At 38.5% G+C, this 27,272-nt stretch overlaps 1 protein-coding gene across 8 annotated transcripts; it reads left to right on the plus strand.

The window, feature by feature from the left end:
* The first annotated feature begins 782 nt into the window (after positions 1-782).
* On the plus strand, positions 783-27,070 carry LOC103720513 (phosphatidylinositol 4-kinase beta 1). Of its 8 annotated transcripts, none has more exons than XR_003388156.4 (17): positions 789-2,979; positions 6,382-6,570; positions 6,665-6,713; positions 10,814-10,946; positions 11,231-11,717; positions 12,649-12,729; positions 12,808-12,930; positions 13,854-13,923; positions 15,321-15,418; positions 15,518-15,622; positions 16,557-16,610; positions 20,288-20,431; positions 20,542-20,595; positions 20,677-20,751; positions 26,076-26,195; positions 26,383-26,620; positions 26,721-27,070. XR_003388156.4 is itself a non-coding variant. In XM_008810246.6 (16 exons), the coding sequence occupies exons 1-16, from the start codon at positions 1,279-1,281 to the stop codon at positions 26,482-26,484; spliced, it is 3,549 nt and encodes a 1,182-aa protein (XP_008808468.3). In that variant the 5' UTR covers positions 783-1,278; the 3' UTR covers positions 26,485-27,070. The 8 variants fall into 8 exon arrangements, 6 of the variants coding, with proteins under 6 accessions (XP_008808468.3, XP_026665573.3, XP_088576515.1 ...); XR_015977342.2 differs by having other exon boundaries at positions 26,112-26,195; XM_008810246.6 differs by having other exon boundaries at positions 783-2,979; positions 26,112-26,195; positions 26,383-27,070.
* The last annotated feature ends 202 nt before the right edge of the window (positions 27,071-27,272 follow it).

The following is a 27,272-nucleotide window of genomic DNA, read 5'->3' on the forward strand; positions in this document are numbered from 1 at the left end:
AAGCCGGAGGTGGGCGAGCGGGTGAGCGACGTCGAGATCAGCATCATCCTCAGGGGCGCGGCGGCCGCCGGCTTCATCTCGGACGTGATCGGGATGAACTGGGTCTTCGACGCCTTCGCGTACGAGTTCTGAGGGAAGGAGAACTCGCTTCCATCGCGGACATCATCCATGGTGGAGCCGTGGAGGGCAAGAGGATTTGGGGATGGAGGAGGCCGGCGCGAGGAGCGAGGGGAACGAGAAGGGTTTTATTTCCGCCTAGGGCTAGGGCTTTTGTATTTGATTTGGTTATTCAAACGATCCGTTGGGCTGAGGCTGTGACTTGTGAGGCACTTGTTCTCTATAATAAAAAAAGCCTGATTCATATATTAAACGGGTTAAAAAGGTTAAATGGGTCAGATATTTAAAACCCATATTCAACCCAATTAATAAACAGGTTAAACGGATCGATCTGTTTACGATCCGAATTTATTTAGGCCAAATCTAAACATGTTTATGGCGGGTCGAACACGGATCGAATTGACGGGTCGGGTCATATTTTGCCATCGCTACTTTTAACGGCCTGAAATGTACCGACACCACTTGAAATTTAACCCGTTGTATTTAAAAAAAGAAAGAAAGAAAATTCTGACAGTTTGGATCCACTGCGGCAATGCGTCCCAACTTGACTTTAAGATGCGCAACGACAACTAGGGGGGCGTTCTGATGCACGACGAATGCAGTCCACGTGGGCTGAGCTGACGCGAAGTCGAAGGCTTTCCTTCCTCTGCTTCGGAGCAAGCCGCACCCCATTACGTTCTCCTTCGCTCTTTCCCTCTCGGCGACGGCGACGATGGCGGAGAAATAAAAAATAAAACCAAAATGAATAAAACAATGCAAGAATTTGGGAAAAAAATTTAAAAGCTCTTCCCCAAACCCTCATCGAAGACAAGAATTCTCTCCACTTCTCTCTTCTCGCCGCCGCCTCGAAATCCAAGAATCTCTCCGTCTCTCTCTCTCTCTCTCTCTCTCTCCCTCTCCCTCTCTCCCTCCTTGGATTTCAAATTAGTTTCTTCGAATTCTCTCTTCTTGATTCGAAGCCATTGAAACCCTTTCCTCCCTAATTCAGACCTTAATTAGGGTTTCTTCTCGGCTTCAACGATTTCCCAGGGTTCGTGGAGAGGATTTTGTTGTTTAGGGTTCGGAATCTTGGATTGCTTTATTCTCGATTTTGTTTGAATTGGAGGCGTTCTACTAGGCTTTGGATTGGCTGAGCGGAGCTGTGGGGATGGGGAATTGATCATGGTGCTGTTGCTGGGATTGAACCGCTTCTTGCTCGACGACTCCCCGCGCGAGATCATCCGGACGAGCCCCATCGTCGCCGGCGGCGATGGCAGCGGGGAGAATGGGTGGCTGATCCGGTTCTTCGACTCGGCCTTCTTCTGCGAGTGGATCGCGGTGAGCTACCTCTACAAGCATGATCACCCGGGGGTGCGCGACTACCTCTGCAACCGGATGTACGCGCTGCCGCTCGCCGGCATCGAGAGCTACCTCTTCCAGATCTGCTACATGCTCATCCACAAGCCGAGCCCCTCTCTCGACAAGTTCGTTATTGATACGTGCTCGAAATCCCTCCGGATCGCTCTCAAGGTGCACTGGTTTTTAATGGCCGAGCTCGAGGACTCCGAGGACAACGAGGGCATCAGCCGGCTCCAGGAGAAGTGCCAGATCGCCGCCACCCTGATGGGCGAGTGGCCGCCGCTGGTCCGCGTGCCCCCGGCCTCCGCCAGCACCCCCTCGAGCCCCAAGGGCAACCCGGTGCTGAATAGGATACTCTCGTCCAAGCAGCGGCTGCTGTCCCTGGCCTCGTCCCCGGCATTGGGGTCCAGCTCTCCGATCGAGGAGAACAGCAAGAGCAATAGCAAGGGGGATGAGAACAGCAAGGCTTTGACCTCTTCCGAGGAAAATAAGCTGTTGAAGAAGCTGATCCCTGGGCCAAAAGTACGGGATACGTTGTTCTTCAGGAAGTCCATGGAGAAGGAGGCAGAGGAGTCAGATAAGGATGGGTTCTTTCGGAGGCTGCTCAGAGACAGCAAGGATAAGGAGGTGGTGGATTCAGACAAGGACGGGTTCTTTCGGAGACTGCTCAGTATCAACAAGGATGAAGATGCGGAGATGACTGCAAGTTCAGAAAGCTTTGTCAAGAGATTGTTTCGTGATAAAGATGAGAAATTGGGGGAGGAGGATGAGAAGGACAGTTTTTTTCTAAGGATTTTCAAGGACAAAAATGAAGAGAAGAAAGATGGCGGGCATGATGGAAATGAGGAGGATAAGGTAAGGAGGAGTCTCGAGGAAGATGACAAAGATGGTTTTTTCCGCAGCCTTTTCAAAGACAAGATTGAAGATAAAAAAAATGGCGGGCAAGACAGGCATGGGAAGAAAGATAAGGGCAATGAGAGTATTGAGGAGGATGAGAAGGAAACTTTTTTCCGCAGACTTTTCAAAGACAAGATTGAAGAGAAACAAGATGGCAGGCATGATGAAAATGAGCGGGAAGACAAATTAAGCAGGAGTGGTGAGGATGTCAATTTCTTCAGAAGGCTTTTTAAGGACAAGAATGAAGAAAAGAAGGTCGTTGGGCATGATAAGAATGAAGAGAAGTGTAATGGGAGCATCGAGGAAAATGAAAAGGATGGCTTCTTCCGTAGGTTTTTTAAGGACAAGCATGAGGAGAAAAAAAATGAATGGCATGCGAGGAATGAGGAAGACAATAGTCAAAATGGGTGTTTTGAGGAAGAGGAGACTTCAGAATTTTTGTCATTCCGTAGGTTGTTTAGGGTGCACCCTGCAGATGTTAAGACAAGGGGTGCCAATGAGAATGGTCTTTCCAATGGTTCACTGGAGAGCAGCCCAGGGACAGAGAACTTCTTCCGGCGGCTTTTCCGGGATAAAGACCGGTCTGTAGAAGATTCTGAACTTTTTGGTTCAAAGATACACAAAGAGGTAACCATGAGTCTTGCTTTCAATGCCATTAAGTCTCTGTATCCTGCCACTTTTCATTTGCTGCTTTCTTGGTAACATTTGAGTGTTTTTTTCCTTTTCTTTTTCTTTTATTTTTCCTGCACACATTCAGTGAGGGTCTGATTGGGATTTTTTAAGCAACTCATGTAATCGTTGACCTCTTGCCAGTTGATTCTGAGTAGCTTTATCGAGATCAGAAGTAAATTGTGTAAAGGCTTCTAACTCCGTGAATTGTGCTAGTTCCTATTTTTATTTATAAAGGCTTTAATTTTAGCTGTGGATCCTACTCTGGTAACAGAAATACCCACATTGCTAGCCAGTGCCTTCTGGACCATAAAGTTGCTGCAACATATAGTTTCTTCTCAATGAATTTTATATCCTCAACCCCTTGACAGACAGAGATGAATCTTTTTACTGTCCACTTTTTACAAATCTATTTATTATATTTATTGCCATCTCCTTACAAGTGAACAAAACCTCATGGAAACCGAAAAAATAATTGCTTCTGTCAGGAATCAGGAATAAAAAGACACCTGTACTTTCAGAGCGTAATAAATGATGTGCTCACACTTTGGTTGTTGACTAGAAAGGTTCTGGTATTGTGGGTAAACTCCTAGTTGATCAGGCAGAAACTCTCTCTCTCTCTCTCTCTCTCTGTAAAAACCGTCATCCCTCTACCCTCCAGTTGCAAAATATTTAATCAGGTCGGTCGAAGTTGATGATTTGAGGTTTTCAGGGTCTTGCTTTCCCCTACCGGTGAAGTGAGCCAGTCTGTGAAGAAGCTGGCAATGCAACTTATGATGATATTTGTTGCAATTATTTAGACTGTAAGATTGCTGTCTTGTTGTATAAGAAAATTGTATCTACCTTTCCTGTTAACAAAAAATTTATTAGCATGCCAGCATGCCTGAAAATAAACAGAACAGAGAAGTGAACATAATAACTGTTCTAGTTTCCATATTATATCATTTCCTGAAAAAGTACTAGCTGTACCAGTAGCTCTTACGAAACTCCTTATTTTGTGTTTATCTGCCTTCATTTTAGACTCATTTCTTCTCAACTGACAATTACTGTCCCTTCTTAATCTTATCTCTGAATACAATGCCGGGTGAAAAATTTGGGTCACCCAAAATTCTTGACAGTAAGGTAGATCCCTTTACTGGATTTCTGCATAAAAGAAAACTTGATTCATTAATGGCATTGCGAAAATAGTACTATTCTTATTGTTCAATAAGATCATAAGATCCACTAAATAAATAATTAGTTTTCCTGCTGTTCCCTGTGATTTCTGAAGTTCTTAATTTGGTGATCATTTACAAAAACTGGAAATTGTTGCTGTTGTGTATTGAACATCAGTTATCAATGATTCTCTTTCCAAGAGACTTGGTTCATTACAAATCGAATTCATATGCTAAATCCTTTGACTAATTATCATAAAGCTACAAGATGGTGATCCTCAGAGTGCATAGGAGTTCGATGGCCTGAGGAATCTATGAAAAATCCCTTTTCCATCAAGAGAATCCTCGTTATGCTTCCCTTCTGAATGCTGCAGATATCTTTTAAACTGAAACTCCACATATTTGTAATTTTGTACATTACATGACATGGATGTGGATGAGCCTATTGATCATTTGCTCCTTTCTTTTTCTTATCAAATTTTGTATGTTCCTGAGATTGTGCATTTATCATGGTTCTAACGCAGGACATTTTGCCATTACTGGCAGCTTTTTCTGTGTTTCTTGAATCTAAAATCTAGACGTGACATTTAGCAAGAGATCAAGATAGATGAAATAGAAGATATTTCATGATCTTGTGCAAATTAGTGAATATATCGCAAGCTTATCTTCTTTTTTGTACCTTTATACATGGTGCATCTATTTCTTTGTGAAATTGACATGTTGTATATTTTGCCTCTGGAAGGATCACTTCCTTTAACTGTTTACCTGGGTCATTGATTCTCATTCACCCAATTGGATAACTTGTGGCTTTTATTTTGGTCTTTGTGCATGAATCAAATTTTCTTCTTGCCCTACTAAGTGATATTTTATGGGACATAGTTCTCCATTTTGATCCGACAGATTTTATGGTGTAGAGAAGCTTGAGGGGAGAACGTGAGAATGTGCGGCATTTCCCTAGGAACTTATCATAGAAAATAGAAGTAACTTCACGAACGATTATATAGGGAGCAGTTCTTTTGTGAAAATTGCAAATTCAAATAATCTTAAGCACAAATATATAGAATATAAAATTCATAAGGCGACACATGAGCAGATATATGTTCTAATCTTTAGAACCTTGAAGGTTTTTATCAACATTTCATTTCTTTTTGAACACTCATAAGGTATTGATGGTACTAATCTCGTAATATTGGTGCAAACCATATGTCATGGAAAGGATCTATTTTATGTGCATTAGGCACAACCTTATTTGCATTTTGCAGGATCAGATGTTTCTCACCCTGAACATGTAACTGGACTACTATGCCATCATTCCTTTTTTAATTATTGATTCTTAATCATGCACTTGAAAATGCTTGTCTTTTTGATTATTAATGACCTATATTTTGCACAATTTCTTAATTTAATGTGTGTGTGATATATGCTGAGTGCTGACCAAACTTGTTCAACTACACAAATGCAAGCAAAGACAAAAAAAGAGATTGCCTGCTTTAAGAATCTTAACTCCATGTAAATTGAGTCATCACATACTGGAGATAATCCGTTGACCCTATAATATGTTCTTCAGTTTTTTATATAGGTTATTTTAGAAGGTGTATATATTTTTTTTCTTTTTTCTTTTCCTGATTGTATGTGACTAAATGAGCTAAAATCCGATGGCTTTCAGGTACTCATACCTTCCCTTTAGTGCAGCAAGCTATTAGTTCTTTACAGCTTTTCACTGTTGTTCTTTACAAGATTTTTGATCAGCCTGTTTACCATAAAAGAGCCTTTAATGTGATAGCTTATTAATGTTATAGGAGTGTGAGGCAATCACAACTAGATGGCAAACATGTTGGCAATTTGAACTTGAATGTTAATGATTTTGGACTTGCAAAAGAAGCTTTTTGGTTTTATTATTATTTTTTCTAACTCTGATCTAAAGTTTTTATTGCAGAAGAATTCTTGTACCATGCAATTGTTGCCTGTTAAATAGTCTCAAGACTCTCAACAATAATGTTCATGTTGTGATTTCATGTTCCTTACCTGTCATGCTTGTCAGAACATTCTGTCACAGAGCCATACTACTATGGTACTATGACATGATTGCCTGCTTTGGAAATATGTGGCCCCATTGTAAACAGAGTATGCTGATGTCTTGTCATGCCTTGGGCACATGTTGTAATATATATATGTGCTTACCTACTGCTCACTTTGTGCTTAGCAGAAGCGTCCTGGCTCACCAAGACAATGGAATGAAAAACATGGAAAACCACCTCTACCAAATAATGTGGTAGCAGAAATTCGCAAAGGGTCCTATCATGCTTCATTGGAATTTGTTCAATCACTATGCGACACATCATATGGCCTGGTGGACATTTTTCCTATTGAAGATCGTAAAATTGCTCTTCAAGAGGTCTGCTTAGACTTATCCCATGATATCTTGTTGTGTTTTTCTTTATTTCGAAAATGTATCTTAATCTGCTTTATTTTGCTTCTTTTGCCATTAGTCCCTCATGGAGATCAATTCACATCTTTCTGCTGCTCAAAAAAATGGAGGTATTTATATGAGATCCTACCGTTGCTTTTGACATTATTGTCAACTATCTCTTAGTGTGGTGCTTGCACATGGGATGTTTTAATTACATCAATATGATCTTTTTTAAAGAAGCATTATAAGAATCATGTGACACATCAACTTACTGTGGAGCACTTGCTTGGATGGTATCACCCCTTGCCACTTGGGAAAGAGGAGGGGGGTTTGATTCCGGTTGGAGTCAGCCCTCAAAGGGTGGAGTTGGTATAGGGTAGAAAGTGGTGATTAGCCCCTCCTAATATCAACAAAAAAAAAAAAAAGATGTCACACATCAACTTCACTTAGGTGACCAGTTGGGCAACATATAGGTCTATATGCCTAGGCAACCCTCACCTAGACTATTGTACATTTAGATATACAAGGATATACGTGGATGCATGCACACATGCTCTTTGTGCACACATGCATATACATCAGATACATATTATTAGATACATGTGCACACATATAGTAGCTTATATATATGCATATGTAATTTCATATGTATGTATGAGCATGCAAATATTTGTGAACATATAGAGTGCACATACATGCATGCAGACACACATGCACACATAAATGTAATGCTAAATCTTTAGTATGATTTTAATGATTCAAATTCAGATGAGCTACCCAAATTGGAGATCCTTACCATTGATCATGATTTGTATGAATGTTCCATTTTTCAACCTACTTGATTCATAGGTGAGAGACCAATCTACACAACAGATCGAATAGATTGAAAATTTGAACAATTCTTACATCTTAAAACGTTAATAGACCTCAATAGTTTTTGATGCTAAGATAATAGCAAAACATCATGTCATTAGAACCGTCTCTCTCTCTCTTTTTTTAAATACTTGTTCCTTAGCAAACATACCTCCAAAATATGTGATTTTTGGTCTAGATTTCTAATTTAAAATGGTGTAAATTTCCAATTTGAATGACTCACCATCATTTTGTAGTTGTTAAATCTTTTACCAAACATCTAACACTTAGCATGGATTCCAACCATATATAAGTATATTCTCAAGTTTGCAGAAGCCTCATTGTACTTGGTGCAAAGCCAACCATGGGCGTTATGATGATCCACACTTCTGATGTGTAGCATCTAAAATTTCTCCAAACAAAAATAATGTTTTTGGAAGCAAGTTACCTATACATCAAGTGGATGCATGATGGGGAATATAAATGGTCAATACATTAAAATGCATGATAGGTCATGTAAATTTTGAATTCAGTCTATTGATTATGTTCTACATGTCTTAAAGCTGTTTTTTTTTTGAAGGTTTCATGTCTTAAAGCTTATACAGCTAAAAGTCAACATTTTTGAGTGCTTCTGAACCATGCATTATGTCAAAACATTATATCCAACCATAAAAATTGTCAATTTTTGAGCCACTTGATGCATATGTGAATCAGTGAATGACTTCCAAAAGGTACTATTTTTGATTTGTAGGTATTTTAGATGTTACAAATCATTATTAATGGTATGAATCGTCATCTTGAAGCACCCATGACTCAGCTTGCACAGAGCCGCTCAATACGCTTGAATTTAGACTAGTCTACTTTTGCACAGACATTTACTTATGGAGGTATATTGTTTCATATATGCATTCATGCATGCATGTATGCATACGTATTTGTATGTGTGTGATTGCGCACTGTATATATATGAATGAATGAATGACACAAGGATTCTAATAAGGGAGTCAGACACACTTGTTTGGACCCCAAGGAAAAACTGGATTGCATTAAAAAAAATACATAACTTAAGTTTTGTAGGTGACTACAGAAGGCTATTTGTTCAAAAGATTAGGGAAACTGAGGAATCCAACAATCTCTGTCCTTTGAACTAAGACACTAAGGTTTAAACTTTAAACAAATGTTAATTTAATAACATAGTATAAAAAATTTATGATATAACAGATGTATGAGCTCATCAAAGCTGCTTATAAGATCTGAGATCGGGTTTCTCAAACCCGAGTTTAGATCTTGTCAATCCACTCTACATGACTGTGAGTGCATGCTCATGAGGTTGGGGCTTGATCTACCATCTGTGGATTCTTTTTTACTGTCTCTTGAATTTCTGGAATTGAACTCTCGGTTGCTTCCAGCTCTCTTAGTAATTGCAAAAGAACAAGAAAATGCTTCTTGAAGAATGACTTTGTTGCTAATGGCATTCTTTATTGAATTAATTATTCAAAAACTTATATATTTCCATCCCATTCTTGAAATTTTGGGTAAAACCAATTATATGCAGGAATCAATGTCTTCTCGTCTTGTCTGCTTTATTCTCAAAAGTTTTTGATTAATTGGCAACTGAAAACATTGGAGTGGTTTTCTTCATGTACTTAGATCTTTTTGAGACTTTGGACTATTTTGTATATTTACCTTTTCATTTACACATAGCTACAATTAATTCTTGGTGAATAAGTGATGAGACTTGGAGAAGTCCAAATTTAACTTGAATGAGTAATTGCATCAATGAATAGTGCTATTTGTTAGTTAGGATCCCTTCTTTGACTGAAAAGAAGAGAAACGAATCCAAATTGACACTAACTACTTAATTAATTAAGGTAATGATGAATCAATCCCAGAAGGGCAATAGCAAGCCAAATAATGAATACATATGGCATCCATGGTCAGTTTTAGTCCGTATATGACAGAACTGGCTGACGGCTGCAACTTGATTGTAACTGATCAGTTTTGGTCAAACTGAAAACCTAAAATAAGATTGGCTCTTGTGAGAAGTTTGCTTCTGGTTTCTCGCCTAAACCAGTTAATTTCGACCTAAACTTACAGGCTGGAATACTTTCGCTGGAGTGGTAAGCATAGTTTGTGAGATACATTAGCATGCTTCTTTGATGAAAGACTCGGTCATAAATGATCAGTTTTGGCTGAAGCCTGAAACCTGAAACCTAGGGTTGCTTGTGGCTAGAACTTTGTAACTTATTCTAGTTGAAACTGACCTGTTTTGGCTGAAATATAAGGGCTTGAACATTTTTTCTGGAAATAAGATACATAGTGATGGCAAATAAAAATTATTAGTGCAGATACTTTTGAATTTTCAGAAATTTTAATTGTTGAAAGTAGAGTTAGGGTCCTATTAAGGATAATTTGTTTGAAGAAGTCTTCTTTAGGTATATATTGAAGTGGGCAAGTCATGAGGTCACAATATTTTGAATATTTTGCTGTTTTAGGTGTCCTTTTTTATGGTAGGATTATGTGGATTTTGATTTTTGGAATTTTAGGGAAGTTCTTGGAGAGCTTAGTTGTAAAACAAGTTTTGTATGGTCTAAAAAATATTCCATTAGGTTGATGAAAATCAATTTACGTGATTTACTTTGAAAGGAAAAAAGGATTTCCCTAGGTCAAGTTCAGTCCTTCTTATCTTTCTCTCTCTCTTTCCCCTACCTCTCCCTTCTCCTCCGCCTGTTCTTGAATTCTCTTCTATTATCTTTGATCTTTGCCTTCATTAATCTAAACCTTGCCGCACTCTTGTTTTATATATAGATATAAAATATGTGATCCATATTGCTATGATAGGATTCCTAGATACCACCACCAATTGACAAGTGCTCTTTAGAAACTTGTCCTTTGGACCTGTACCTCATCACATAAATTCTAAAGACCTAACTAGAAATTTTTTGACCTTGAATTTTACAATCACCAAAGAATACCTTTTTTGCCTGTTTTCTGTAATAGGACAGCAGGGAAAATTCTTGACCAAAAGCCTAGTTTTTGAAACTCTCCAGGTCCTTTCACACATTGTAGGCCATTCCCGATTAGTCTAACATCACATAGCTTCTAAAATATGTTTTTTTTTTTTTTTTACTTTAGAGGGAAAATAGCGGAGGGGATGCTATGTCATATTTTATTATCATGCTTCTTTTTCTTTTTCCTGATATTCAAACCTTCATAATAGATAAATACTGGATATTATTGCTAGCTAGCTTCCATTTCCAACTTTAGATGATTGTAATATTAGGTTCTTGTCTGTTTAGCTCTTATTTATGCATTTCAATATGAAGAGAATATTATTGATTCTTCCGCAAGTTTTGATCATGCTGTGTAATCACAGGAGTTTGCTTCCCAATGGGGAAGGGAATGTACAGGGTGGTTCATTTACCCGAGGATGAAGCTGTTCTTCTGAATTCTAGAGAAAAGGCACCTTACCTAATATGTGTCGAGGTTTTAAAAGTTGAAGTACGAAGGTATATGAGATGTTATAGAAGATACATTCCAGTTGACTTTTTTTTGTTCTAAGAAAAAAGAAACAATTGTTGAAATAGTGTGTTTCTATAACAAAATCAAATTGCTATTTTTAAAAAAGTGATTTAAGCTATCCTTGAACATGCTTTAAGTTAAAATTACCATGCCATACAAGTTGCTTCTACCACCATTTTCCGTCTAATGACTGTGATTTATGAAGAATAATGCAGTTAAATATTTAGTTATGTTCAGCATTTTTTACAAATGCCATATATTTCTTTTCCAGTCATACAAAAGTGACATCTGATGCTCAAAATATCTCTAAAGGAGGGATTCCTCTAGCAAATGGAGATGCACAATTGCCAAAGCCGCCTCCATGGGCATATCCTTTATGGAGCCAGTATGACATGCATCAAAATGTTACAGATAGGATGCTGATGTCTACCTCGCAGGCTATTGACCAAGCAATGACTCAGTTATGGGAGGCCAAAGTAAAATCTGTTCATGTCAGTTTCTCTATTGAGAAGCACTTCGGAGACTGCTCAAAGAGTAGTGAAGGGCCTGACTCTCGGTGCAACATCAAGCAAGCTACAATGAATGGGCAAGATCCAGCTAGTGAGTTAATATCAAGTGCCGATCATGACTTGAAATGGGTAAATGTTAATCTGACAGCAGTCCCTGACGTCAACATGGAAGATGTAGATGATCAAGAGCCAACATGTCGAAAAGACCACCGCCGTGTTCCCAGCACAATTGCCATAGAGGAAGTAAAGGTGGGCCTGTAAGTGAAAGATATATTATATATATTTGCAGTTTAGGTAGTATGGCAGTTGGACCAGATATTTCTCCCTTTTTGTACTTCATTATGGTTCTCACTTCTTATAATCAAATTATTTGACAAATTTTGCACTACTAGCTTTCATAGACTGCTTAGTTCTGCCTAGATTTTCAGTACCAGCGTGTACCATCTTGTAGCAATCATACTGTACCGTACCCATATCAAACTAATACTCGATATGGGGAGCGTACAGAGTGTTGATCCATGAATTAACCCCCATACGGGTGTACCGACGCTACCAATATGGTAGCCATACCAGGTGTACAGACACTACCAATAAGGTACCAATACAAGATCCAGTACCAAGATTGTGAAAATTGGTAGGTGATGCATACTTTAACTAAATTATCAGGAAACTATCATTGTTCGAAGTCATGATGTGAAATCGACATTGTACGATGCTGTTTTTAAACTGGCATTAGGTCAGAAATAGGTGCATCATCAAATACCGTTGAAGTGCTGGGTCGTCCTGTTGTGGTCTTTGTAATGGATGCTACTAGTTAAAGGTCCTTAATATCATCTAGTGGTTGGTGCTGCACTTTTGCGTCTTTCTTCATTACTATCAATATGACATTATATTTCAGTATTTCAAATTCTCCATTGACATTCTGTGGAACTTTTTCTTTACCTTTGCTATGAATGTTAATTTAGTTTTATAAGCTTCTTCTAGACAGTTTTTCGTTTTGTTCTGGTGGTTGTCATCATAATTATTGTTTTCTAGATGTTCTCAAAATGTTTATTTGGTTTTATCATGCTGACTGTCACTCTGTTTTTAGTTATGCATTTTGATATGAAGCCCATCTCATCAGATTTAGTTGTATAAAATCGAAGTCATTGCTGATTTATTTGAGTTTCTACTTCTTTAGGCTGCAGCAGCCAAAGGACAGGCTCCACCTGGGCTACCTTTGAAAGGAGCTGGACAGGATTCTGAGGATGCAAAACCGAAGGTGAAGGATTTTGGATCTACTATTTCATCCTTTTCACCTGCTGAGTGGAGTTAATAACGAGGCATAAATTTCTTATAGGTGATGAATGGCCGCATTCCTAAACCCACTGATGCTTTATCTGGTGAAATTTGGGAGGTAAAGAAAGAAAGGATACGGAGGTCATCGGTGTACGGGAAGTCACCTGGTTGGGACTTGTGTTCTGTAAGTGAGCTTCTTGCTTATGGCTATGAACATATTGAGTGAACAGGCAAAACACCAATGAGATCACAAAGGGAAGAAACTAAGGATCCATTATATAGGCATGCTCATAATTCTGCAAGGAAATGTGGATTTAAATTTCAGTTGCTATATATAATATAATGCCATAATGATTCTTTTGTCAGCTTATATAAGTTGGGCTCTGCACCTCTTGAACTTTGGAATTCTGATGCAGACCATTTAGATGATATTGCATGCAAGCTGTGATGACCTCAAGCTTCATTCTGGTTTTTGTTCTCTGTGGCTTGTGTTTTGGCCATTCTTTTGCACGAGTCAAATATTTGCTTGGTGTCTGGTGGCAAGATTGGAGGAACCTTGGACATAGTGGCTCAGTGCTTAACTCATCTTGGGGCACCTTAATAAAAATTTCTTCACATATTTATCGATGGAAGGCTGAATAGTAACTTATATCATCAACTCTTGTACTCCACCTTTGAAATCTTATCGACAAGCTCTTTGAAGCTACCTCTCCAATGCTTGTACAGTTAATCTGCTGCATGATTTCATGCAAGTCACTTGTCTTGAAGATGTTTCTGCCTCCTAACCAACTTTTTGCGGAGCATTTTTACAACCCTTTTTTTCCACAATAAGCATCTACTTCTAATGTAGCGACTGAACTAAAAGATTAAATTTGGAGATTTTATTTGCTGCTGAATTTACTAGAGTATGTGATGTTGAACTAAATATCTTGTGTGGAACTTCAGATATCTAATTATGCATATTGTACAATATGTCAAACTATGGTTTAAAGAAAAAATTTTGGTAGTTGATAGCTTTAGCTCCAATTTGTTTGCTCATGTAATCAATTTTTTGCCATTCATTTACATTTCCTCAAGCATTTTCTTGTTCATCATTCAAATCAACAGATGATTGTGAAGAGCGGTGATGATTGCAGACAAGAGCATCTGGCTGTGCAACTTGTTTCTCATTTCTATGGTAGTAAAGTATCCAGTCATCTGTTTTCTTGATTAGCGGTCATATTAAGCTGCTGCTAAGTGCTAACTGCATATGATTGGTTTTCATACTGTTCAACAGCTATGGATTTTGATGATTATGTTAAGCATCTGTTTTAAGACACTGAATTTTACCCGCTCAAATGTCACAATGTCTTTCATGTCATGCCTTTCTTGAAGCAATAGAAAGTTAGAAACTAATGTATTAAGTGGTGGGAGAAATGTTGGCTGATCTTAAATTGCTAATTCTACTGCTCCAAATTGATTGCAAAAAAGTTTATTTTGCCAGCTTTCAGAATGGTTGTAAGAAGTTATTATGATTTATGAAGTTGATCTTAGTTGGAAATAGTTTTGCATAGGATTAGAAATAAATTGATCATTCTACTGTCACCTCAAGAGATCGACAAGTTCATAAATACTCTTGGGCTCAGTTTTGAAAAGGACAAACATTCTTTATTCGATAAAAGGGAAAATTCTCCAGGGATGAGTTTCTGCCTTTTTTGTTTCCTAAACTATCTGCTTGTAAATGTGGCACAAAGCAAATATTGATGCAAAAAAAAATAATCAACACTTTGTCCTCCTCACTACAAATTTTCTGTTGATTCATGGAGTTGGAAATTGAATATATGAAGCAGTTATCATTAACATTTTCAGACGTGTACAATGTTGTGACTGAAATGTAGAAGATATTCTGGAGATGCTGGATTTTATATTAGTGTGGATCCTATACCCATCCTTGGGGATCCTTTTCTAGTTCATTAGTTGTCTTCTGTAAGGCAGACTGTAATTATAACTAGGGCCTAAGCTTAGCTTGCTGTTGTGATGAGCTTTATGGATGGTGAATATCCACTTCTCTGTAAGCAATAGGTTCAATTTCTCATGTGATCATGAGCTTTTGCAGAACCTTTTACAGTTTACTATGTTCCGTTTAGGTTGCCTTAGGTCCTCCCTGTGACCAAAATCCTTTTTTCCTTACCATTGATCAAAATCTGAGGTACCTCCTTATCAAATGCAAGTTTGTGCTTTTTGCTTATTATCAAACTATCTCAGTTGGTTCCCCATTATTCTGTGCTCTGTTGATGCAGCATTCTAGCATTCTAATTTTTGATTTAGTTGTTCCTTATTTGGGTGTACAAAGTCCACGTATAGCAACCTTATACATTCATCAGGAGAAAGGATGGTGAAAGTTTACCATGAAAAGATTAAGAGGTCTAAAAGAAAATTAACATATGAAATGGAGAGGTAGAAAATATAATAAATAGAAACCGAGTGTCAATCCGGTGTGCTAATCATTTGCTTTCGCTGCTTTTATCTGAATCTTTTCTTTAACTTACTGTTTAGTTACTGAGAAGGCTTCTTACTTATGTATCTTATTGTCAGATATATACCAAGAAGCTGGCCTACCACTTTGGTTACGTCCTTATGAGGTTCTTGTTACGTCTTCTTATGCAGCCCTAATTGAGACTATTCCTGATACGGTGATCCTTCTTTCCCTTTAAACCTTACAAATTTCATTCCTATAATATTTATTTTCTATCATTGCCTTAACATTTTACTTTTCCTTTCTTTTTATGTAGGCTTCAATTCACTCCATAAAAAGTAGGTTTCCTAATATCTCAAGCTTGCGTGATTATTTCGTAGCCAAATATGAAGAAAATTCTCCAAATTTTAAACTTTCTCAGGTAATCTACTGTGTGGTACATCGTGTTCTAGTAGACTTGTTGCTAAATCATTTTTTATGGTATTGCTCATTTTCTAAATCTACTTATCATTTATCTGCAATAATTCACTGATCTGTTGCTTATTAGGCACGCATATACTAGCTGGTAATTTTTCAATAATGCAATGGCATTTCTTTATCATTTGTAACTTGTCCATTGAGTACTGGGTTTTCTTGTGGTATCTTTAAAGCATGGAACATTTGTTCAATTGTCAAATTATCGATCAAGATTTTTTCATTGTGGAAGCGAATTCTGGTTGTGTGTATATTTGGTATTTTTTTGTAAACTATACACCCATGTGCTGTTGATAATGTGGCATTTGTACCTGCAAGTTTGTTTCTGTGTAGGAGGTTGATTTAATCAAAGATTGTATGATTTCCTGAGGCAAGTTTTAAATCAGGTGTTTAAAGAACCAAATATATTTGTTTAAGATGAACTAAGATTTTAGAAGTAGGACTCACTGAATCATGTTGTTGAACCGGTTTTGAACCATGCTCCTGCTTCTTCCATTGCTCCCATTCACTGTAGTACCACTTTCATTTTTGAGCAATTTATGAGTTGTTCCCTTTACCTGCTCTTTCTTTACTTTTGAGTTTTGTCATCTAAACTCTATGAAAATGATACCATATGTTAGTCTGTTTCATCCAGCTAATAAGGACTTGAGTTAGAAGCACATTGGAAGGGTATTAGTTAGTATATGATGTTACTTGTTTAATCTTCTGGTTGGTTCTTGTTGGAGCTTTTAGCAGTTGTAGTTTGGGATTGACTCTTTTATATTTGTGTCATTCAATTGATTGTCTGTCATTGCTTCCTGAAACCAAACATTAGGTTTGATTGTTGTTAATTTTTGTACATGAGAATTTTATGCGATATTGATGTCTGATGATCCTCACAGAGAAATTTCGTGGAGAGCATGGCTGGATATTCCATATTATGTTACCTACTTCAGGTATTTCTAGCATTCCTCTTTTTGGATGCTTGATTTCTGGATCAGTCGCTCAGAAGCGGTATGATCATTTTAAGAATTCACAATTATTTGATCCTGCATCGTGTATGTTCTTATTTTTGTTACAATTAACTGCTTAGGAAGTGCTATAAAAATTGAGAACACTTTGACATGCCTGTATGCTTTTATTATGTTGGAGCTTTTAGTTACGTAAATTTTTGAATTTTTTTTGCTTATTTATGAGGTAGGCAATCATTTGGAAAAAGGGATGGAAAGAGAATTTCTATGGTCATCCTTCCTTATTCATGTCAATAGTCCATCCTATGTGATGAGATACATCTAAACTATATGGTGTATTTGATTCTGCAAGCATACAAACTTAAACCAACAGTCAAAAATGTAGCAGGCCTCGAGCACGAGGTTCTTGTCATTGGTTAAGCTGGCTAAGTATGCACATCTTTAAATGACGTACTCAAAAGAGTGCTATCTTCATCAACCAAAGGCTGCGTAATTTAGCATCAAAGGAACCTATGCACATAAAAGTTCGTTAATTAGAAGAATTGAGGTAAAAGGGTATGCATGGTTTATTCCTTAAGGTTCTTGTAGTTCGTTGGGGTCCAATCAAGGTCTGCCGTACCGGCCGGTACGAATCGGTACAAACCGGTTCGACCTGGGACCGGTGCCGGATCAGCGTGGAATTCGGTACCGGAAGCTTATCGTTGGAGATCCGGTATGAGACCGATATGGGCTGGTACGGGCCCGGTATGCGGAACTCCAAAATCCGGCCATTCAACGGGACTTCGGTATGGGACCGATATGGGCTAGTACGGGACCGGTATGTGAAACCCCAAAATCCGGCCATTCAACGAGACCGGTAAAGGCCGGTACAGGATCGGTATGGAACCAGTACGGACTGGTACCGTACCGGTCCGGGCCGTCACCGATACGCCGACCGGTACCGGTACGGCGGACCTTGGGTCCAATGTTCTTGATGTCCAGTGAATGTGTTGAGTCAGGGCACCAATTATGTTTTTCTATACTTGTTTGCAAAAAGACAATTGGCTGGAGACAATTATGCTGATTGTTTTCCTTTTTGAGCATATATGTTATCTAGTTATGATTGCAATATACATGCATACATACATACATACATATATATATGTATGTATGTATGTATGCATGTATATATAAGCATATATGTATGTATGCATGTATATATATGCATGTATATATATGCATGTATGTATGTATGCATGTATATCTATATATATAAATTTTCACAGTTGGTATGGTTCATCTTTAGTTATCCACGTGTTCAAGGTCGGAAATGTTTCAGGGGCTACGGAGTTTTGGTTCCAGCAATTTCAGTTGTGTTGGTAGTTTAGCTCCAAGTTTCAGTCAAAAAGTCAAGAAAAAAATAAAAATTGAAAATATAGAAAAAGAATAAAAGGACTTCAAGAAAGTTACTGGACAACATTTTGGAGTATTCAGTTTTAGACTGGTTCTTTATTTGTGCAGTCTCAACCATTATAAGCTGAAGTTAGTATTGCATATAAATGAAACTCATAAATTGTGAGGGTATTCTGTATTGTGAGCATATATATTATTTAGTTCTTGATGTTCATTTGTTTCAAAATTCATTATGTCTAGCAATTTGGTAAGCTTTTCAATGCCTAGTTTGTTCAAGTTATTTTCTTCATTTTTTTTAGTAGAAGTGATAAACATATTAATTTTAGCATTTCAAACTTATATCTTTGATTGTAAGTTATTGTCTAAATTAAATGCATGTATTTGCAGAATGTTATATGTATTTTATATTAAAATAGATGGTAGTTTTTTGTATTTAGTTGTTCACATTGGTCTTTCTTAAAAGAAAACAAGAAAGAACAAGTACCCAAAGCATTCAAGTCCAGTGTCAAAACTGACTGGAATCGAGTTTTGAGGTCTGTTTGGATCACTTCCAGCTGAAACTGGTTAGTTTCAGGCTTCCAACTGAAACCTCAAAGGTCAAACCTTGAAACTGATGCAAACAATGTTGTAGGCATTGCAAGTGAAATCTGATGATCCCTAAGCTTCAGGAGTTTGGATTCCCTCCTCCTAGGAGAAGGTTAACAGGCTAACTTCATGCAGGGTGTGTGGAGTGCTTACACTCACTCGCAAATGGAAAGACGAATGTTCGTTATTGTCTCTGGCAGCAAACTAAAGGCTTCTGCTTACCCGATTTTAGTTTCCGCTTGGAAGGAGGCTTCCTCAGGCATTAACAATGGGAAAAAGTGAGAATGCACACTGGTATGAGAGAGGGAGAGAGAGTTTGTAATGCACAATAGAAGATTGGAAAAAGCTGTAATGACCCATATATATGTGCAGGAAGTGGTTTTGACAGGCAAAGTGAGGAGTGGTTCTGTACTTTAACATTAAAAATATCAACTGTAAACAGTAAGGGCGAAAGAAAAACAAACATAATATAATACATGATATTTTGAACCTTGTGTGATTCTAATCTGATTCTCATTTTGCCACCCTCTTTTTTTGGGTTTTTGTTGATGTTGATTTTGCTGGTTAATCTGATTCCAATCTGATTCCAATCCTATGATTTGGAGACACCTTACCTGTGAATCAAATGGTCAAGAAAAGAAATTATAATTTCTTATCTAAGCTTTCTGTTTTGACCACTTTATGGTCGATGAGCAGTCTAGAGATTATAGATTACATCCAAAAACTCGGATTATCGTTCTCAAACCCCCGTCTTTTGATTTCACGTGACTGGATCCAACTTGAAATCTGGTTGACTAGATCCTAGTCTACTTCATGTTTTAAATATATCGATCATTATATTGTACTATAAAGTAATCGTTACGTGGTGCTGATTGCCTAGGTATTGACCCCACTTATCGTATTACCATATTATTCCTGTCTATCATCGATAAAATCCATGTATATATAAATAGTGTTGCTTTTCTCTTGAGTTTGTATTGACTTCATGCATTCCTACAGTGTTAATTGTCGATAATGATGGTTTTGGGATAATTAATGTGTTTGAAATAAACATCATTAGCTCTACTAAAGTGGGTGTTGGTGTTCTGCAACTGGATACCATTAACCCCCTATAATTGTATGCATGACTTGTCCTCCATAAGCTTCATATTTATTTTCTTCAATTACGTTTTTGGTTATGAAGGGGCCATTGCTTGGTGCAGTGGTAAAAGGCTTGGGATGGCAGACGCAATGGTATGGATTCAAGTCCTGAAAAAATTTTTATGCGAAAAAAAGCCAAAGGTTATGTCTGTCCCCAGTTCGTGCCTGCCAGGACCCCGGATTTTCCGGACCATAACTGTGTAATGGCCTTTGTTTTTGATTTTGGTTAAGATAATATTTCGTTCTGCTTGGTGCTTTAATAGTTCTTTCATAATTGATGAGTAGAACTTCTTTGTAATTTTGAATGCATATTAAAAAAAGCATCATTCTTAATATATTACTTGCATATTTTATAAAATAAGAATGCATGCAAAGAAGACATTACTTCCTTTGCCACCATTGAAGATATTATCTTTTGCAGCGATTGATTTACTTGTACTCCTTTGTGGATCAGTTCTCAGTGCTTTACTATCACCATTCTGTAGTTGCTATTCTTGCATTGGCACGTAGTTCAGTAATTAAAGCATATTTTTGTGGTTGTATAGATTAAGGATCGGCACAATGGCAATCTTTTAATAGACGAAGAAGGTCATATCATTCATATAGATTTTGGTTTCATGCTATCTAATTCTCCTGGGGGTGTAAATTTTGAGAGTGCACCATTTAAGTTGACCAGAGAGCTTCTTGAGGTCAGATATTTGCAGCATTTATTTTTAGAATTGTATTTAATAACAATTGTCTTGTCTAATGGTTGTCGTCTTTCTTTTCCTTGACATCTCATGGCATGCTTGTTTGCTAGGTGATGGATTCTGATGCAGAAGGAACTCCTAGCGAATTCTTTGACTACTTCAAGGTGTGTGATTGACCTTGACTTTTTTGTTGTAATCACTAATGCAACTTCGGATATATTCTGTTTTTAATTTGGTTTGTACAGTTGTTATGCATCCAAGGTTTTCTTACATGCCGCAAGCATGCGGAGCGCATCATACTTCTTGTTGAAATGCTACAGGTAATACAAGGTTTCTATGGAGGCATCACTTTTAACTTGCATTTGAATTTTCAAGATATCCATCTCTTTTACTGCATGTTGTTCTCTCTATAATTGTAATTTACTGGCAAAGAGATTTGTTCGCAATCAAGAATATATTTGTTTAACCCAAGATTTGAAGTACCAGTACCAATACTCTTACCAACCTTACATAAATGACATGATACTATACTGACATGCAATATGCCTGTATGTGCTGGTACAGCAAAAACTAGGCACTGCATATGTTGGTAGGGTGCCTGTACAAGAGACTGAAGAGAGTACAATTATCGATACCAATATCTTACTAGTACAAGCTAGTATGGCTTGGTATTCACTAGTATTTGAATCCTTGGTTTAGCAAATCAAAATTATTTAGACATACGAAAACCCTAGTTTAAATGCGAGGCTATTTTTTTGCCATTGTAAGTAAGTTACCTTGTTCTTTCTAAGTATAGTTCTTTGTAATTTAATTTTTCCCATCTATAAGCATTTGTATAACCTCATGGGTATGGCATTGGCTTCATCATGATATATGAACTAACTGTATTGGTGTTTGATATGAAATATCGGTAGCATTGGTTTATCCTCATGTTTCAAAGTATGTGGTTCTGAGAGCATAGAAATATAAACCCGTGTGCCTGACCCCCTGTAAAAAAAAGAAACAAAACATGGGATTTTTTTGTGACCTCTTGATTTTTTGGGGATATGAGGTGAACCCCTGTACTTTCGCAAGAATAAATTAACCTAGTAAATAAATGGAACATTTTCTTTAATTTTGTCCTATCTTATCCCATTTTTGGATATCAATGCCTAGGCGGCCAATCTTACTCTGGTAATCCTTTGTACAATGGCATTTGCCCACGTTTTGTATAAGTAACAGACACGTATAAAGAAATTAACTAAAACTTGCTCTCCTTCTTCCTTCTCCAACCCAACTTGTCCAATTCAAAGTTGTACATAAACCTATCTCATCAAGAAGCCTACCGAACTCCTCTCTCTCTCTCTCTCTCTCTCTCTCTCTCTCTCTCTCTCTCTCTCTCTCTCTCTCGCTCCCTTTTCTCTTTGATGACCTATATTTGACTCATCTCACCTCCAACTTTCTAATTACTAATTGCCAGCCAGTCTTTGAGCCCTTTTATATTTGCCCACCATCTTATGCAGCAACACTCACCCGCAATCTGCTACCTCACGCCCAAACCATATTTCCAAAAAACCCTCTGTTCCGTGCATTCCTTCAAATAAGTTGGGAAGACCTGCTGACCAGTTGATATTTCATTGACCTTAGCCTGCTAGTCTTTATGGATTCAACTCCAATCTCTTGTTCTCCTTCTCTCTGAGATGCCATTGGCCATTTAGTTGTTCAAAGATTGATAGCCACCAGAGCCGCCAGAAATGATGCTTTTTAACTTCTAGTTGGGTGGCATTTGGTTCCTCTGGTGGCTTCCTCAACCCTCCTATCTTTCTAGTTCTTCTGACTCCCCAAACCAAGAAAGCCCTATGTCTTCTACCCAGTTGCTCAATGCTCATGATTTATTTTCCCTCTTGGGCTTGTAGCAAGGAGTCTTTTTTTCTAGAGGTCAAGATTTTGCTGGAAACAAAGTTGTCGAAAGCAAAAAGCATCCTTGAGGCAATAGGACCCCTATATCGCCTGAGGCATTGAGCGCCAAAAAGGCACTCATTTGGAGAATGAAAGCTGCTAATTTAAAAAAAGTTCAATAAATATATTAGAAATAAATACTGTCTATATATATATGGAAACAATGCAAGCGTCTTAACATTAGTTATTCAAGTATCAACTTCAAAAATCATAGTTGTTTTAAAGCAAAAGCATTATCATGTTCTTAAACAGAAGTCAGCAAAAATAAACCACTAGACATCCTTCCGTAGCTTCAAAATTCAAACGTCACATCTAATTATGATGTCTGTAACATCGTTTCCGTCTCATAAAAGGTAGTTATAAGTAATCATAGCATCTCGTTGCATGAGATTTATGCATGTCTGATCTTGCCTAGCAAGCAATCCAATGCAGTTGGCGTGACAAACACAAGTGTCACAATTTACATGCATAGAGTCTGCCCAGGCATGCAAACACAAGTGCCAAAACATATAATATGAGGCTGTGCTTAAGGGACTGATTAGATTTGCGTTGCTTGTTTGCAAATTGTAGCCCTGCTCGGTGATAGATTTTATGATTTTCATTTGGTGGAGATTCCAAAGGAAACAGGGATAACATTGGTGTAAATGTGTTTGATTCTAGTACAACAAACTGAAACAAGAACTCATGTGACATACAATATCTGCCACCGCATTTTTTTGTTGCGAAGTAACTTGCACTTGGTCTCTGGAAGGGATATATTATACCCTTTCCACATATCTTAAGCCTTTGAGGCTGATCTTCTAGATCAATTGCTCCAATTTTAGGTACTGCTTATGTCTGGTAGACATGAGAGCTGTGTAGGAACTATTTTAATCACAAACAGATGACCAATTGTGACTCATCTTTCATGTGTTATGCACTTGGAATTAGGGGTGGCAATCGGGTCGGGTCGGACATAAACAGGTCGGGTCAGATACAAGTCGGGTCAGAAAATCATAAATCTGAACCCGACCTGTTTATTAAACAGGTCAGGAATTACAACCTGATCTTGACCCGTTTATAAAACAGGTAATCCGACCCGACTCGTTTAACCCGTTTAGCCCGTACATGAAGTAGACCGTAGACGCCGAACGGAAGAAGTCGCGCATGGAGGGGAGTCACATCCAGGGAACCCTTTTGTCAAGGGAGCGGAGGAGGGCGAGGGCAGCGCGCGGCGGCGGGGGCGCCGGCGACGCGGAGGCGGAAGACCCTGGTGCAGTCCTAGAGGGAAAGCAAAGCAAAGTATTCGGGAAGCGCGTGGGAGAGAGAGTAGAAAGAAGGAGGAGGAAGAAGAAGGGAGGGTGAGGAAGGAGCCGAGGGTAAAGGGGTGGGAGAGGAGGGAGGGGAGGAACTTGGCGGAGGAGGGGGGTAGGAGGCGGGCGTAGAGGTCGGCGGCGAGGGAGGGGGGACGCGGACAAGGGTGGCGGAGGAGGACGGGGGGAGGCGGTGCGCGTGGATGGGGTGGACGAGGACGGCCGGCGATTGGAAACGGGTGTAGAAAAGGCCGGCGAAAAGGTTGAGGGAGGCTGTGTTGATGTGGTCCAAATCGTCGCAGTCGCAGCTCACACCACTGCCCGCAACAGTGCTCTACCATGCGGAGGTGCTCGTCTTCTTGGTCAGCCCCGGATACGGTGTCTTGCGCGTGGAAGGGCGAGTTGGATTGATTGCGAGCGGCGGGCAGCAGGCTAAGCTCAACATGCAACAAGGCGTGGTAGGTGAGTGATGCGAGGCGACGAGATGGGTGGCGCGGGAGGAACCAGTCGTAGGCCTGCAGGCTGCAGGGGCTTACGTTTCAGTCACATTAACCTCCCATAGGCTGCCTGTTTTTTTTTTTGGTTGAATATAGGCTGCCAGTGGAGAGCTTAAAAAAAACCCAGTGAGAGAGCATGGCAGTGTCTTATCGAGAAAGCATGGCAGGAGAAGATGGTACTACACTATGGGTTGCGTTTATTTATGACCTACTCTCACCCACCCTTTTAAACTATATAACTCGACGCAACCCTTTTAAACTATATAACTTGGCATTTATCTCTGACGCGATTCGCCGTGCCGGCGGCATTAGGTAGCCATAGCCATAATTAGTAGCCACATGTAGCTTTTACTCCACTGTAGCCATAGGCCCATATTCCGTAGCCATAACTCTGAATCCGACCCATATATATATATTAAACAGGTTAAACGGGTCCGATATCTAAAACCCGTATCCGACCCAATTAATAAACAGGTTAAACGGGTCAACCTGTTTACGATCCGAACATGTTTAGGCCAAATCCAAACCTGTTTATGGCGGGTCGAACACGGGTCGGGTTGGCGGGTCAGGTCATATTTTGCCACCCCTACTTGGAATAGAGGGAGAAGTTGTAACTTTCACCTATATGTATCCCATCTTGTAAATGGTTTGGCCCCTACATGAAAAATCAAGAAGATGGATGGTTGGACATTTACTCTCATGATGCTGGTGCAATGGAAAACACTCAAACAAGATTGAAATAAATGTAGAAAGGTCTTAGGTATATGTACTAGGTTGCCGCCAACTTTGCTGGTATAGCTGTTGTTTGGACATTACTGTACTGACCCTAGCAATTTTTAATCCCTTCAGATATCGTGCTGAGGCTCCAAAGCTTCCACTTCCCAAGACACGTGTTTCCCAAGTTGCTTTTGACAACTAGATTTCAAGATGAATGGTTTCTGACCCTTATCAAGTAGCCTAGTTTTTAGATGTCAATTTGCTGGAGGTTCTCCACCTATTAAGTTATAGTATAAGCCATTCTTATAGCATCTTTCCTCAAGTCATTATGAATTTTTGTTTACCTTCCAAGACAGGTTTTTGTAAGGGTGTGCAATTAGAAGCCTTGCCTATAGAAAATCATTGATAAACTCATGCCATAGTATTAATTAATTTTTCACTATCTCCAAATTTATTAGGCTCTTCATTGGGTATGTTTGATGTAATCACATGGCACTGCTTAACTAGTAAGTATCATTATATCCCATTTTGTGGACACAGATGATATCTTTATAGTAGGGCTTATTAACACTGACAAATTTTCTATTATTAACCTTTTAAAATTGATCTTACTCTTTATAACATGCTTTAAACTGTCATTTCTCATTTTAAGGACTTCACTAAAATATTAGTATTTTCTGATCCAAGTAGACAAATTATAAAAATGTTTTGGTCGGATAATTCTTCCTGAACATTTTTAGGCTCTTGATAATGTGTGTGTATGACTGAAATGAAGGATATCTGATTGATAGCCAACATTTTCTATGACTCAAAAAAGTAGAAGTAATACTTGAGGAGTTGCTCTCCTTGCTTAACATATAGGAAAATCATCAAAGCACTTTGCCATTATTGTCTTTTACACGTACCGCATCAGTAGGTGGCATGAGAAAATATCGAAGAAAGATGAAATGGATTTCTGACAAAGGTCATGTTATCCAACTTGTCCAACATCCTTGATATATGAAATTCATCAAAGACCCCTGCTCCTTGCCAATGAATCTCAAAAATTCTTATCTGCATAACCCAAAAAAACATGTACATGTCATCTGTTAACTGCATTCCTATTTGAGAATTATAGGATACTAAAATTTCTGCATATATGGAAATGACACCCAATGAGATTTCCTGTATTTTGACTGAACTGTTTTTATGAAAATGTAGATAGCTTTCTTTATATGCATCTGCTGTTTATATCAGGACTCTGGCTTTCCCTGCTTTAAAGGTGGTCCTCGTACCATACAGAACTTGAGGAAACGATTCCATTTGAGCCTTACAGAAGAGGTTTGTTTACCTAATTTTTCATATTTATCTTTTCATATCAATATACAGAAAACTTCTTTCTTTTGTTCGTTCTTTTTCTTTTGAGAAAAGGGAGGGAACCTGATCCAGCTTCATTAAGATAATGAAAGATACGTTACAACAAATATCCAGAAAATACCTCACTGCAATATCTGGTGATTTCATGCAGCAATGTGTCTCGTTGGTGCTCTCCTTGATAAGTAGCAGCTTAGATGCATGGAGAACACGGCAGTATGATTACTACCAGCGAGTACTGAATGGGATTTTGTGAGGGGCTCTCATACTTGCAGGTTCTTCTGGCGATTTGCTTTTCTCCTTCATAAAAAGCAAATCTAGGGAAGCGTGTTAGGCCAAAGGAAGTGCGGTTTTGATAAAGGGGTTTTGTGACACTGACCAAGCGGCTTAATGTTAGTGCTCGGCACCTCTGACACTTTGGTCTCACATGGTGACTTCCTTGAAAGTTGCACTGCAAGAATTTTGAAGATCAAATTGTTTAATCTTTGGCAGATTCTAGCAGGAAGCAGGATGACATTGTTTCCATGATCTGGAACTGAGAGCTGCGTTCCCACATTGTTGTAGATATACAGGTTAGCAAATATGAGAAAATCAAAAGAAAAGAGATTTAGTTGTCAGTGACTGTATAAAAGAGGTTAATTTGATGTAGACCGGCCAAAAGAGGGCCTCGAAGAGAGGATGTGTCTGAGGAACCCAGTTGATTCTTGGCTGAAATGTAGAAGTTTTCCCTGACCTTAGCCGTGATTTGTGAACAAAACGGTTTTGAGGTTGTGAGGTACTTAAACATTTGTACATTCAATTCTTGGCTGACATGTAATTAAGCGCTTGGAGTTTTGGAAAAACAAGCTGCAACTACTTCCAGTCTGCGCTCATTGACATCTTTGCTTTATTGTCATGATTCCTTGGAACATTTCCTTAGTGGGTTCCCTTTATGATGGTTCCATTCTGAATTGGGGATTTTTTCCCCTTTTGTTGTGTGGGTTGAAGCGTCAGAATGTTGGGCAAGATTATCTCTACTCGTTAATCTTTCTCCTTGATAATGCT

The sequence above is a fragment of the Phoenix dactylifera genome, chromosome 4, assembly GCF_051530095.1.
Source record: "Phoenix dactylifera cultivar Ajwa chromosome 4, Ajwa_hap1_PhDact_Kaust_v1.1, whole genome shotgun sequence".
Classification (NCBI taxonomy): Eukaryota; Viridiplantae; Streptophyta; class Magnoliopsida; order Arecales; family Arecaceae; genus Phoenix; species Phoenix dactylifera.